The sequence below is a fragment of the Python bivittatus genome, unplaced genomic scaffold (genome assembly GCF_059951505.1).
Source record: "Python bivittatus isolate LINGU-HERP-01145 unplaced genomic scaffold, Pbiv_v1 ctg000390_np1212, whole genome shotgun sequence".
NCBI lineage: Eukaryota > Metazoa > Chordata > Lepidosauria > Squamata > Pythonidae > Python > Python bivittatus.
In genome coordinates this window covers 1,819,671-1,834,217 of record NW_028277070.1, presented here as the reverse complement: position 1 = coordinate 1,834,217, position 14,547 = coordinate 1,819,671, and the positions used below count along the sequence as shown (strand labels likewise).

Sequence of the window (14,547 nt, the reverse complement as noted above, 5' to 3'; positions counted from 1 at the left end):
TGGATGACTCATGATTAGAAACATCACTCAAAAGTATACACGCATAAAATAAACCAAATTTTGGTTTTTATTTTATTGCTTAGCCCTTTATATTATACAAAGAATTCTAGTCTTCATTCATAGTTTGCTCTCAAAATAATAAACCCAACTGTAGAACTATCAAAATAATACAAAAAAAGGAAAATATACAAAAGCGCACACCTGCCCAATTCAGATGTTGTTGACCGTGTTGCTAGTTCCATCCCAAGCAGGCATATTCGGGGTTTGCTGCTGCCTCTGTCAACCAGGATTTCACATTTTGCTTTTTGCTGCTCTTATCAGAGGGAGGGGCACCATTTTGCCTACTCCATGGGCTGTTGTTGGGTGCTGCCAATCTCTGCAGCACTTGCTGACTGCACTCTGCAGATCCTCTGCTCTGCCTGAGACCCCACAGCTGGGCCTTCATGGTCTTCGATTGTCTTCTGGAAAAAATGCTAAACCCATGCCTAGAAAACAGCCTGGAGAATGGCTTGCAGGGGTGGCAGACGATTATGGAATGAAGCTCAAGGACGTTCCTGATTCTCCGTGTGGACTGTCTCCCGCTTCAGCCCCTGGTTTTGGGACACAGAGTGGCTCGACCTTCTATCCCAGGCTTCTATCCTTCATTTACCCACCATATTAAGGAGAGCAATGGAGGTGGCTTTTCCTGCCAGCAGGTGATGCTCAGTAAGACGACAAGCAAAGCCGGGATATCCACCAATGGTTTCCTTGATTGGTCTCATGTTGAAACTTAAGGACAGCACCCCTCACTGGCTGCCTTACTAAGGCAGAGTAGAGCTTGGATGTTGGGGCAGTGCAGTTTTCTGCTGATTTGGGGAATGGAAGAATGGACCTAACTCTGGCCATTAGGAAGGGTCCTGACCTTCAAGGTTGTTCACGTTTTCCACTCAGGGTGAGCTTGCTTTTATTCTCCAGATCACTCCTCTGAAAGTAACACTGCTTCTACGTGCTGCATGGGTAAGAGGAAGAAAAGGACAAGGAGGCAAAAGGATCGTGTTCCCGTAAATTCCACCCACTGTCCAGCTTCAGCCCCTCTGCAGTTTTCCTGTGGGTCAATACTCTTTCTGGCCAAAAGCCTTCCCACCCCTCCCCTGCACTTATGCAAACAGGAATAGAGAGACCTGTGGGAGGCAGATCTATGTGACACACACACACAGCTGAACAGGGAAAGAACTAAACACTTCAGCTAGTTTTGTTAGCACAGATTTAAAAAACCCTGAAAAACAAAATGGGGGAAGAAATACTGATCCTTGCCAGTGACAACCACGCAACCCATCTCCTCGCCTAACCATCTCAGGGGTGATGTAATTCAGTCCATCTCCACGTTCTCCTCGCTCTCTTCATCTTCACTCTGGAACTGCTCCACTCCCACAAGCGCACAGCTCTGAACCGACTTCTGGATGGCTTTTCTATCAGCTGGTAAAACAAGTGAAAGGAACTTGAAAGACCCCTCATTTACACATAATAAGGGACTCCTCATTTTCCAGTAGCCCCCTCTAGTTTAGATGATGGTGATGGAGTATCTCTAGAGCATTCCTTCCCCAACCTGCACTGCAGCTCCCATAATTCTCCATCCAATCTTGTTGATTGTCTGAACCCATCGGCCTAGGGTTCAAGCACCTGGTGCAACAGAAAACAAAACGGCTGTCCCCCTTGAGCTTTAGCAGGCTTTGACTGCTCATACACAATCTGGATTAACTTTCTGGGTATCAGGGACTAGAAATTAGAAGAAAAACATTGAGATTTCCAGGAAGCTGGTGTTCCATATAGATTTTCAGTACTCCCACTGTGGAATGGCGATATTCAACCTTCATTCAAAAAATACACAGGATTTGATTTAAAGAAAAAAACTCCACAGCCCATTTGGACAAAATAGTCAGAAAGTGAGGGGAAGAAGGCCAATGTCCTATGAAGCCCTAGTGCTTGGTAATTAAATTAGGTAATTAGTGACAAGTTCTTGGTAATGTTAGATTCACTCTCTTTTTATGTGGCACTCTGATCTTGGTCTAGCTGTGAGACATACGAAGGTCTACCTTCCTCTAACAGAGATCTGCAAAATTCCTGGGTTGGATGATGATTTCATATTTTTTTCAAAAGAGCTGCCACTACGTACAACAAAGTTACCAAGCACTGATTTACCAAACTATGTCCTGCCACTTCCCCACCCTTCGTTTTCATTTTCTCTGAAAGCTTATGGGTCTTGCTTGGGACTCAGAGAAGTTCTTATAAACGAAGATTATGTTAGAGGCTCGCACTTTGCTCGGGGGTATGCCGACATTCCACATTGCTATTAATTACCTTCATTGGTACAGTTCCGTAACAGCAGCAGCAGCTGGTCCTTGTTGTACTGAATGAGGAATTTCTGACACCTGCGTATTGTTGCTAGTGGCAGAAAAGGAAGAGATCAGCACTCTGCAGGCAAGGAAGTACTTGCAGCCTAAATATTCGCTCAAGGTAATGGATTTTTAAAAAGCCAGGAAACAAATTGTAGCAGGAAATTTTGCCAGTATTCATCAAAGAGGAATCTTGTGGCACTTGTGGGCACCAAATATGTGGAAGGAGACACAATAGAAGAAGTAATAGAGCAAACCACAATGAGCCATTCTTGTTGCCCATTTAGCAGAATTCACATGATAAGCAAGAAATGGAGATTATATTAAGGCCCTTGATGTAACCTTTAGAACTTGTGCACAATTCCTTAACTTGTTACGGGTACAATATCTGTGCTGCAAAAATCCAGATAGCCACTAGAGGCCAGCAAAATGTTAATGTTCTCTGTATCTCTGCTGCCATCTATTGACTGAAATATTTACTATTTATGTAATCCAGAATTTAGTTTAGAATATTTAAGTGCATTCTATTTTAGCATAGAAATAAGATGTACGCATAACTATTGCCCAATATTGGTGCAAGAGAAAGTAATTCTTCTGAACTGCTTTGAGCATAATTTCAGGGTGGCCCCAAGAGCTAAACTCCACTAGTCATACTTGTGGACAACTTGTGCCAGGAAAAAAAAATTCTTGATGTTGACAATAGCCCCCATCACGGAATCCTTTTGAGTTGCCTCACAGAAAGGGAATTTGAGCCCTAAGATGGTGATGTTCATCCCGGAAGGCTACATCTTAGGAGGTGATCTTGGGAAACTCTCACTTTTTTTCCCATGACCTGTGTGCCTTTGAGTTAATCTTAACTCCTGACAATTGCCTGCACAAGTCCATGCAGTTTTCTTGACAACATTTTTGGAAGGAGCTCACCCTTGCCCTCTTCCTCGGTCTGAGAGTGTGTGACAGGCCCAAAGTCACCCAGCTGGCTTTGTGCCTAAGGCTACCTCCCATTTCTAATACAGTGTCCTGAACCACTACACCAACCTTTCTTTTTTTCATTTCAACCTTCTATTTTTAAATTTGATTGTTATACTGAGTTTGTGGCATTATGGAAAGTGTGTAGATTTTTTATTTAAAAAAAAACACATCTGTTTACAGGTAGTCCCCAGTTTAAAAACAAGTTCCATTCCCAAGGTCTGTCCTTAAGTTGAATTTGTATGTAAGCCAGAACAGTATTATTGTATAATACTGTATAAATAGCATTGTGTCATGAACTCAAACCACTGTGTACGTATTTAACTCAAATCGTGTATTTCACTCAAATGTTGCTACAAACAGGCTCTGTTCTTATCTATGGGTCGTCTGTACCCTGGCATTCTTAACCTGGGGACTACCTGTACCCCACTGCATTTACAACAGCTGCTGCTACCCACATTTATTGGGAGGAGGCTCTGAATGATTTCACTTCTGGCAAAGATGAACATGGTATGAATAAATCATACTATTCACATTAAGAGATTTCACTGCACAATTTTTTTAAAAAAGATGCATTGTTAAATGCAGACTGTTACAAGAGAAGGCTTACCTCCAACATGAAGTGTGTTAAAAGAACAGGGGCAGTGTTGGCTCCTGTTTTCCAAGTGAGTAATGAAGGGAAGCGATGACCACAAAAGCTGATAAAAATCCTTCCGGCAGCAGAAGAGAACCACTCCCGTGTAGGCATTGAGGTACTTTACTGAAGAGGGAAACAGAAGAGGATCTGGTTGCTTCCCAGTCTAGTAAGGGGAGGTGGGGGGATGACCAGCATGCAATGGTTTCCCTCCCTTAAAGAAGACTTGTGGCTTCCTTTAGTCACTTTTACAGTTGTGCAGACATCCTTGAAAATACAACAGCAAACCTGTTCTAACAACAACCTGCCAGCTCAATGAAGAAAAATTATGTTTGGAATGTGGAGCCCAAAGATAAAATTCCATTCAATCGTGAAACTTATCAGACGGATTCAGACTGGTTGCCCAACCTCCCCTGAAGAATTGTTGTGGGAACAAAATAACCACCTACATGTTCACCTACAGCATTGTGGAGGAACTACATAAGAGGTAAGAAAAGCAAGTTATCCAATTATATGTTATTTTCAAATATAGATAGTCGCTTAATGACCACTTGTTCAGTGACCATTCAAATTTGCAACAGTGCTGAACAAGTGGTGTTTACGACCAGTGCTTGGTGTTCCAGCCATCGCAATGTCCCCATGGTCACGTGATCATGATCTGGGCACTCGGCACCTGGCTCATGATTACATCGCAGGGTCCCACGGTCACGTGGTCGCCATTTGTAATCTTGCCAGCTTCCGAGAAGCAAATTCAACAGAGAAGCCGGCAGGGGGTTGCAAATGGTGACCACATGATGTCTTCGCCTAACAACCCATGTTGATTCGCTTAACAATGGCAACTGGAATTGCCGTTGCTAAGCAGCACAGTCACATGACATCACGCTTGATGACTGCGTTGCATGGCAATGGCAATTCCAGTCCCAATTGCCATCGTTAACTGAGGACTACCTGTATATATTTTTTTCCTTAAGCAAATTCAAGCATTAACAAAAGAAACCTTCCTTGACAAGACATCTCCCAAATGTGTTGAGAAGGCTGAACTAGACCTTTGCCACACACTGATGTAATTCTCAACTGGGCCTCAATCATTTGTTATTACTAGGAGCAGCCACACATTCTAGCATACAGCATACTGTGCACCGGCAAAGCCCTGGAAACCACATGTCAGAACCTCCATCAATCAAATGTCAATTTAAAAAAGCTATAGCAATCAGTGGGTGTTTGCTTGATTTGATTCTGCCATTTGTGTCGGGGGGGGGGGGGAATGGTAGTTAATAGTTGTGCTTGGGGTTTGCTTTGAGATGGAGAGGCGCTTACATTGATATGGGAATTTACAGCAAGACTTAAATGCAGACAAAACCAGTGGTAGTCTGAAGGCTGGGAGGAACTGTGTTATCAATGGGAGGAATGTAGAAGGCCACCATCCTGTGAGAAAGAAATTTGGCACCAATGTAGCAAGGGGGGAATAAGTAGAGGGAACTTTACACAGGCTTTAGTTTTAGCAATGCTTTGCTTCAAGCTGCATGTACCACCTAATAAAGGAGCATTTATCTGAACCAGGCCTGGTTTCACGAGGATTCTTCTAAATTGGGGTTTGGACTTTGTGGACTTGACACCAGACCTGAAAAAGCAATGGAGCAACAGGCTACTCCAAAGTCTCCATGTATTCGTGCGACAGCATTCTTCACCGCATTATGCACTACGCGCTCCTCGATGAGCTGCCGACAGCGAGGGTCCTCGGAGATGATCTCGCAGAGGAAGTACCTGGAAAAGCAGAGCAGGCAGAAGATCAAAGAAAGGTTTCTTGAGGCCGCCCATATTTTATGCAGCTGGACAGCAGAACGCCTGCATGACTTCCAGGCCAGACGAAGACCGGGGCGCCTAGGCTCAAATCTGCACTGTGTTCTTCACAGGATTTGGCAGACACGTGTAAACAGACGCTTTGTTTAACAGCTGAGCCTGCGGACAGCAGCGCCAGTCCCTGCCCTTGGCAGAGGCTGATTCAGAACCTGGGGATCTGTTGCCAGCCAGCCAGAGCTTCGTTTGGCCAGCGATATTATTTACCTGAAACATTTCTACGCTGTTTTCAATGAAGGGGTCTCAGGGCTGCACCGGGAAGAGCCTCCCAATACACACCGTCAGCGCTTTCCAAGCAGAAAAGCCGGCCAGATCAGCTTTAAACACGTGAGGAAAGCAAAGCGGTCCTCCCTCCCCTGCCAGGCCCGCATCCGAAGGCTCAGCTCGGACTGGCCGCGTTCGCCCGAGACGCCCAGCTGCCCTTCGGATCCGGCCGGGCGGGCTTAGCCCGGGTTACGCGGAGTCGTAAGCAAGCGCGCGGGCGCGTTCGCACGACGCGCTCGACCCGCGTTTCCACGCGTCGTGGGAAAGCAGCCGCTGTCTCGGCCGGCCGCGTGCCCCCGGGCGACGGCGCCGCGTGCCCGCCGCAACCGCGCGCTCCAGCCCCTATGGGAAAGCGGCCAGCCCCGGCGCGCCAATCCCTCCCCCCCGCCGCCCGTCGAAGCCTCACCGGTTCTTGAACCGCACCATCGTGCGGGACGCTCCCAGCAGCCGCAACTTCCGGAAGGGCAGACAAGCCGCGTTTCGGTCGGTGCGCTCTAGCCCGCGGCATCTCTATCGCGGAAGCTCCCTCGCTTACAGAGATACGAAAGGAAACGGGCACACCTCACCTGTTCCGCCGCTCTCGCTGGAGTCAGTGGACAAATCTTGGCCTTTCTCGTTGATTTCTCAGTTGCGTTTACGGGCATTTGCACCTGGCCTCTTTTTCTGGGATAAACAGAAGCCGGACGGCCAATTTCTGAACCGCGCACGACTCTTTTCCTTTTCGTCTCTCTATTCAACCAAGGAGGCGGGGCGGCGACAAGACCAAGAACGTCACTGAAGACGCACCTTTCCATTGGCCCGCCTCTGAAGTCACGTGCAGACGTTTTTGCACCCTGGCCTCTCTCCTTTCTCTACACTCGCATTCACCTTTGGGACGTTCGTTTTCGGTTTTTTTCCTCCAGTGGACCAATCAGCGCTCTCATGTCTTTCTCCCCCCCCCCAACAGTCCACTTTCCCTTTCTGTCACGTAGCGCGCTCTCTCATTGGCTGCCCGAGAGGGAGAGGCCGGGAGCGGACAGAGCCGGAGCCTATAAAAGCCGCTGACCGTTTTTCCCCGCCCTTCGTTGGAGTCGTCTCGCCTCGTTCGCTGTCGAGGCGCGGAGTCTGAGGGGCCTCGAGTCCAGGTGGGCCGAGGCAGCGTCTGTCTTCTGCAAATCAATACAGATAAGAGGACGGGACATTTACAAGCGACATGCCAGTTGCCACTTCAATACACAACCCGCCAACAGGCAGATACTGGGGAAATGAGCCTTTTGGGGATGGCTGGGACAACAATTCCCATCATCCCCACCGCGAAGGAGGCAAACCCGGGCCGCGTCCTGCCTTGTAGATGTGGCGTCTGGATGTGGGATTGGTTTGGTGCTCTATTGTTGCAAACCACCCAGCAGGGTGGCAGCACTAAACAGCATTAGACCGGATCAGTCTCTGGATGAGAGACCACCAGGAAAGCCCAGGGCTGAATGACAAAGTTGAAAAGCAGGCCAGAAGAAGGCAGTGGGAAATCATCTGGGGATTGTTGCCAAGGAAATGTGTCACTCGGGAGAGAAGAGAGTGGACCTGCAGGTGGAGGAGGAGGAGGAGGACCCTCTTCGAGGCACAGGAAGACCATCCTGATTTCCCCACAATTACAGGAATTGCCTGCGGATATGGGGGCAGCAGAGATTCTGAAGAGTGCCCCCCCCCCCCCCGTGGCCAAGGAGGCAGCAGCCAGAGGAGAAAAGCGCTGGAGGAAGCAGCCTGAGCGAAGGGCCAGGAGAAGCAGAGGGAGCCGGGGCAAGAGTCCCTGCCACTGACCCTCCTTTGGAGACAGAGACAAGAGCTTGGAGAAGGATTCCCCCCAGGGCATCCCTCAGCGAGAGCCCACCCAGCACCTCCTTCGCTGGGAGAGAACTGGAGGAGCTGCCTCCACTGCAAGCGAGGGTGGGCCTGGGCTGCCGATCAGCCACAGCCTCTGGGAGCCGGTGCGGAGGCACTTAAGCAGTTGCTCCTTAATTGTCAGTGGCACTCAGAGAGCAAGAAGAGACCGAGGAGCGGACAGAGCAGTGCCGGCTGATAAAGAGCAGCAGCTAATTGGGCTCCTGGGACAGGATCAGACAGCCATCTCTGCCGCTACAACACAAAGTTGCAGGACAAGTTGGCTGGCTCTCGAACAAAGCCAAGGGCCAGAGCTAGAGCAGCACATTTAATTTTTATTAAATGTATATACTTCCCAACAACTCTGGGAAGTAGTGGAACACAGATAAAAAAACAGAATAATAAAAACAAGGAACAAAAGAGGACAACACCCCCCCGCCTCAGTAGCAACAAAACACACCTACTCCTCAGAAGGGGCAGCACCCGTCTAGCCAAAGGCCTGGGCAAAGTGCCAGGTCTTCAAAGCCCTCCAAAACAGCAGCAGGTTAGGGGCTGCCCAGATCTCAGGGGAAACCTCTTTCCAGAGGGCAGCCGCCGCAATATCAGGAAGTATTAGATATCCCAAGCATCAGGAGCAGCACTGCAGCAACTACTGCCCTGGGGAGTTGTGGAACTAGCAGGCAGAGAAAACGGCTTGGTTCCAGAAACAGAGGGGTGCTCTCCAGCAATCCAGCAATCAAAAATTGGCCAAGGTGGACAGAAGATCTGCTCGGCAGTCAAGGAGCTGGCTGTATACATGGGCTGTGGCGGGGAGTGGGCACACTGGGGGATAGACATGCTGCCATCAAGGAAGTGGGCAAAATCCAAGCTAGAAAGCAGAACAAGAGAAGGGAGATGGCAAAGGTGTGAGACTAGGCTGAAGCTGCTATAATTAAAAGAGAAAGCAGGCAGGTAAGCAGAGAGGAGGAAAAGCCAGGAATCTTATCTAAAAGATCCTTTAGAGGAGGTAGATAAGAAGGAAACAAAGGAAAAAATGTCACCTGAACCAGACAAAGGAAGTTGACCATCCCCAATCCCATCAACAGCTATCAGACTTGCAAATTAATAAGGCAAAAGTGGTTGCCAGTCTTGTGAATCAACAATGCAAGGACTTTGGGGGATGAAAGGGATCCTGAAGCTCGCCTACACCTTGAGTTGTCTTTGGGTCCCGGTCCATCTTTCTAGCTAGTGCCTGGTAGCCTAGTTGAGAAGGATATGGGTAAGTGTGGATGAGTGTGTGTGTGTGTGTGTGTGTGTGAGAAAGAACAAATGTACCTTGCAACCAGTAAAGTTTTGCTGTTACTCTAAATTCACTGGGTCTCTCCGTGTATTCCGAAGAACCTGTTGTGCCTCAGTGTTCGGTGGAAAGTGATGTGTGTGCGTCCCTAATTATTTCCCTCCTGTTGCCCGGGGCTGTGTGTCTTGTCTGCTCTCTGGAGAACCCAAGCTGAAAGCAAGGGGCGCTTACAAGCCTGAACAAGCTGTGAGTGAGTGACCATAAGCTGAGCCTGGGAGCGCCTGTAACAAAGATTCATCTTAAAAAATATAAAATTAAAGCTAGGATTCAAAAGTCTAAGACTGCCAAGAAGAACTGGCAGAAGGTTTGCATTAAATGGACTTTGAGCAGATGAAGACAGAAAACCAGGCCTACTGTGAGAAGACTGAAGAGGTCAATGAGGAGCTTTCAAAGCTCTGAAGAAAAATCATGCAATGCAAGCCCTGAGGTGTGTATACATTTAGGAGGAAGAAGTCAAGTTCAGTCTGAAAGAGACATTGCCTTTATGCTGTTGTAAACCACCGTATTGGGCAAGCAGAGCAGGGTAGACATGTATTAATAAGATTCTCTGGTTGATTTTTCTGTAGATCAGACCTCAGTAGATACAGTTAATGTTTTTTCTAGGTAACTGTCAAAACCATTTGGGTCTTCAGTTCATAATCCCAAAAGGTAGAAATCAGAACCACCACAAGGATTCTTTGGCCACGAAGTGTATCTAGCCACAATTTACTCAAATGTTTTTGAAATTATTATTTTTTTCTCGAGACAGTGGAAGGAAAATTTTCTACCGAGACTCTGGTAGGTGCTCTGGCGATCCACACTGATGTAAGATGTTTACCTCCACCCAGTGGAAATTGAAGAAATTATAGGAATAGAATGAAAGTGACATCCTGTGGCTTTCAATTTTCCCTTTCCATTTTCTGCTCTCTGGAAATCTCATTTACACTTCAAATCTTGGCCTGCCAGCACTTGTAGGAGCACACCGTGAGTGCAAAGGATGTTACCCTGCAGCTTGCACACAAGGCTCACCCAGGTGGGCTTGTGCAAATGCTTGAAATGTCAAAGGGGCAGAATATTTCTGGGATGTTGGACCACCCTCCCCCTTCAGAGACTGAACATTTATTTGTTTAAAATGTATGTTAATATATCCAACATTAAATTCATAAACTCCCTACCTTTTGTGCCTGAAAAGAGCTTGCACACAGTGTATGGTCAAAAGGTGGAGATGGCAGTCATGATTGTGCATATAAAAATGGGCAGAGCTTCGGTTGTGCCATTGCGACCATCACCCTGACTTTTTTGACGATAAACTCCGGACACCTCTGCATCCTTTGAGTCTGTTAGAGTCTCAGCACCACACTCCTGCTTCAGGCCCTCTTTTCCCTTCTGGCTCTAAGCTTTGTTGTTAATTTGTGTTTAATCCGGTTGCATTTTGGACATTTCCCCCAGAGAATGGTTCACCTTCCTGCTTAGGATCCCAGTGGGCATGGAAGTTTCTCCAAAGAACCCTTTCTCTGTTTTGTGCCTTATGAAACTATGAACTCAGGTTGTGCTCACTGTGTTTTTCCATCTGACAAAGATGCAGCTGAGGCTTCGGTGCCCTGCCTGTCTTGGTGCACTCAGTCGGGTAATCTGATAGGATGGGTGCACTGAGCCAGGTCCAGCGAGTAGCAAAGGGCTTCTATTTTTGGCTCAGGAGTCTGATTAGGGGCGACGTGGAAGGCGGAAGCTGGGTCTTACAGAGAAAGGGTGTGCAAAACAGAAATAATTTTTCCTTTGATTTCGAACAGGAAAACACCATTGTAACTACATTCTCCCCGGGTAACTGTTGATAGAACAACTATTATCCATGTGGAAATTCAACAAACTTATTGTCATCAATATCAGCTTCCTTAATTTCTTCATCAACAAGAAAGTAAGGAAACTGATAGTGTTTTATTGTCCATGCTCTCTAGCATAAGAGTATATCAAATGCACATCACCTATAGCTGGATCATGGACAAATACAGGCGAGAGAAGACATGGATCCATGACACTCGGTGACCAGTGGCATGGGAAAATGGGGCTTCAGAATCTCTAGAAATTTTGGGAGGAGAACCATCCTGATGGCTCAAAGTAAAGATTTTTTTTTCCTCTAGCATTTCTGTTACCAACAAACTCCGTCCAAACTAAATGAGGTCTTCATCATATCATCAGTATGGTAGACGGAACTTCTTACAATGATTAACAAAGTGGGGAGGAGAATTAGATTGGAGAGGGGCCTTTGGCCTGGGAGGAACACACCCACTGGAGCAATGGAAACATTTTCCCGAGTGCTGATGGCAGGGGAAATGCTTTGGTCCTTTATAACAAAAACATGGGAGGACTGATGTTGTAGGAGGTAGTTTCAGCGGACTATTAGGAAAAGCTCTGTAACAAGGGCCTCTGCAGGGGATGAGTTCTAATCACCAGATGTGAGGCTGTGATTTGGATTCCTGATTCAATGGAGAGACGGAGTCACAGTCTCTTCCAATACGGAGATTGCCTTGTCAGTGCCTTAGTTCTCTTTGTTTTAAGTCAGAAAGTGGTGTACTGTCAGTGGTTGTGTGTTTGATCTGGACCACGGAAAACCAGATTTGTCCCTACTTGACTATTGGCCTTACAGGGTGACTCTCTCCGCTCAACTTGCTTGGCAGGGCTGCTGTTGTGGAATCAAGTGAAGGGAGCCCCCAGGAGGTAAGAGGGGGACGTGAACATAATATGCACATAAATAAATAATAAATCCTCTTGAACATTCCCAAGGAAGGAGAAAAAGGGGGTCTGGCCAGAATGTGAGATTTCTTTGAGAAATCCTGGAGAGCTGATTAAGTGCCAGATGAGCAGAGGAGAACAATATTTTCCCTGTCTTCAAAAATGGGAGAAAGGAGAATCTGGGGAACGACTGGCCTGTTAATTGGACATCAATATCTAAGAAGGTTGTAGAGCAGATTGTTAAAGGATTAGTCTGTAAGCACCTTGAAAACAATAATAATAGACTGTGAGGTCCAAAGTGACCTTAAGGTGATCTAGTCCAACCCACTGCCTAGTGAAACAATCTACTACAGATTGTTTTTGGTGGCCAAACAATCTGCTACAGGTTCCACAAAAGGTGGCCACCCAGCTCTGCCCGAACACACCCAGTGGAGGAATGTCCACTGTATCCAAAGGCAAATCTGTTCTGTTGCTGAGCAGCTCTTAACATTAAGAAGTTTTACTGATGCCCAAATCTGCTTCTTGTAAGTTAAACCCCTGGTTTCTGGACCTGGGTCTGCTCCATCTTCTGCATCATAGCCCTTCAGTTATTGGGTCTCCACATCGTCCTCAGGTTATACATGTGTGTACCCAACTCCTCTAACTCTTCCTCCTAAATTTTTCCTACCAAGCCTCTTGGAATTTAACATATGTTCAGAGTTCATTCAGAGTTCATTTTCTCTGTTCAGGAAGTAACATTGGAGATGCTTCTGCTTTGATCTTCCTTCCTTCCTTCCTTCCTTCCTTCCTTCCTTCCTTCCTTCCTTCCTTCCTTCCTTCCTTCCAGCACTGGCCACAGCTTTATAGAATATGGGTTAAAAGCAGCTTCTTTTAAAGATGCTGTGGAGAGACTTTGTCCAGTCCAGCAAAATGCTCCATCTTTGATGTTCACCCAGAAATCAGAGATGTAGAGATCAGAAATCGAGTGGCTAATGATGCTAGATGGAATGATGAAGGCACAGTCTACTTGCAACGCTTCTGTTATTGTACAGTTACTGGGGAGGTTTGCGGGGAGGGGGGGACACAAGCTGAATTCCCTTTACTCAGACTCAGGATGGGGTCTACTTACTGTATACTTTAGGGGGTGCTGTTGGGCCACAGCTGAAACTCTCACAGGGATCCATAGCTGGTTTGCAAAGGGTACTCAGTGCTCATCAAACTGGGAGGGGGTATCAGTGGAGTCCAAGCTACACTTTGACCATTTTTTTTCATGACTTGGGTAAGAAGGTGGAAAGAACACTTATCTGATTTGCATATCATGAAAAAAATTCCAACTCCGACCAGAAAAAAATGCATGGAATACATAGTAGGAAGACAGAAATAAAAATTCAAACCAATCTTGATAGATCAGAGTTGAAAACAACAGTTTGAATTAAGGGGAAACAAATCAGATTGCCAGATACAAGATGTGCAATACCTGGCTTGGCAATGGTATTGGTGAAAAAGATTTTGGAAGAACAGATTGCAACTTTCTGTGAACCAGCAGTGAGTTGTGGCTGTGAAACAAAACAAATGAAATTCTCAGCCACATCAGTAGAAATTTAGTTTCCAAATCCTAAGAAGGCAATAGTTCCACCTGCGGTGCGTTGATCAGACCCTCCCTGCTTTGGGTATTCTGTTCTGTTCTCGGTACAGAACCACCTTTAAGGAAGCATTCAGGCTCTAAAAACTAAGTCTTATGCAGAGAGATTGATGGTGCTCAGAGCTCTGAGATGAGAGCAGGGGACGGTTGTTAAATATATCTGAAAGCGCGTCGCCCAGAAAGAGGCCAAGGTCTGTTCTCTTTTGTTCCAGCGTGCCAGGCACAGAGCAGCCCCGTCCCCTTTGAGCCTGCAGGCAGAGAGGACTCAGCCAGGCTTTCAGTCCTTAAAGTAACCAGACAAGCTGCAGGACTGATGCTTGCCCATGGAGGCGCCTAGGGCAGCACAACGGGCAAGGGTCAAGCAGCAGGTAGAAGCTGGCTGCAGGAGAGGTGGCCAGAAACTCGGTGTGCACTGACCGGGGAGACCACTAGAGGGCAGCAGAAGGACGCAGAAAGAGCTGCCCCCTTGCTGCTCCCCAAAGATCATCCAGAATTCTGCTGCTCAGGTCTGGTAGCCCAAAGCCGGTATCGATGGTTTCTCTTGGCAAGATTTTGCAAGTAGTTTGCCCTTGCCTCCTTGTGGGACTAGGACTCACCATCTCCCAGTTACTAGCCTGGTGCCTTTAACCACTGCACCAAACTGGCTCTCTCATAATTTATTACAAATCTGTATATTATTTATTAGTATTTAGTTATCACCAATGCTTTTCTGCTCACAGATCACAAGCAGCAGCATGTCAATACACAATAAATAATCGAAGAAAAAATGCTAAATAGATCAAGCCATAAAATACAGTCAACAGTCATGATATTATAGTCAGAAAACCGTAGCGTCGAGTGTCATCAAGGAACAAGAGGATGCATCCCATATTCAGGGACCTTCCTGCTCTCGCCTGGCCACCCCCTCCCCAAATTCACATTGGAAGTGCCCTGT

The 14,547-nt window shown here is 46.8% G+C and overlaps 1 protein-coding gene across 2 annotated transcripts; it reads right to left on the bottom strand.

The window, feature by feature from the left end:
* Nucleotides 1-507: 507 nt before the first annotated feature.
* On the bottom strand, nt 508-6,616 carry POP5 (POP5 ribonuclease P/MRP subunit). 2 transcript variants are annotated; one of them, XM_007442080.4, is made up of 6 exons: nt 6,500-6,616; nt 5,594-5,736; nt 3,949-4,098; nt 2,338-2,421; nt 1,329-1,455; nt 508-988 (listed from the first exon to the last, which is right to left on the bottom strand). In XM_007442080.4, exons 1-5 carry the CDS (start codon nt 6,517-6,519, stop codon nt 1,349-1,351), a joined length of 504 nt encoding a protein of 167 aa, XP_007442142.1. In that variant the 5' UTR covers nt 6,520-6,616; the 3' UTR covers nt 508-988; nt 1,329-1,348. The 2 variants fall into 2 exon arrangements, with proteins under 2 accessions (XP_007442142.1, XP_007442141.1); XM_007442079.4 differs by having other exon boundaries at nt 508-1,455.
* Between the last annotated feature and the right edge of the window lie 7,931 nt (nt 6,617-14,547).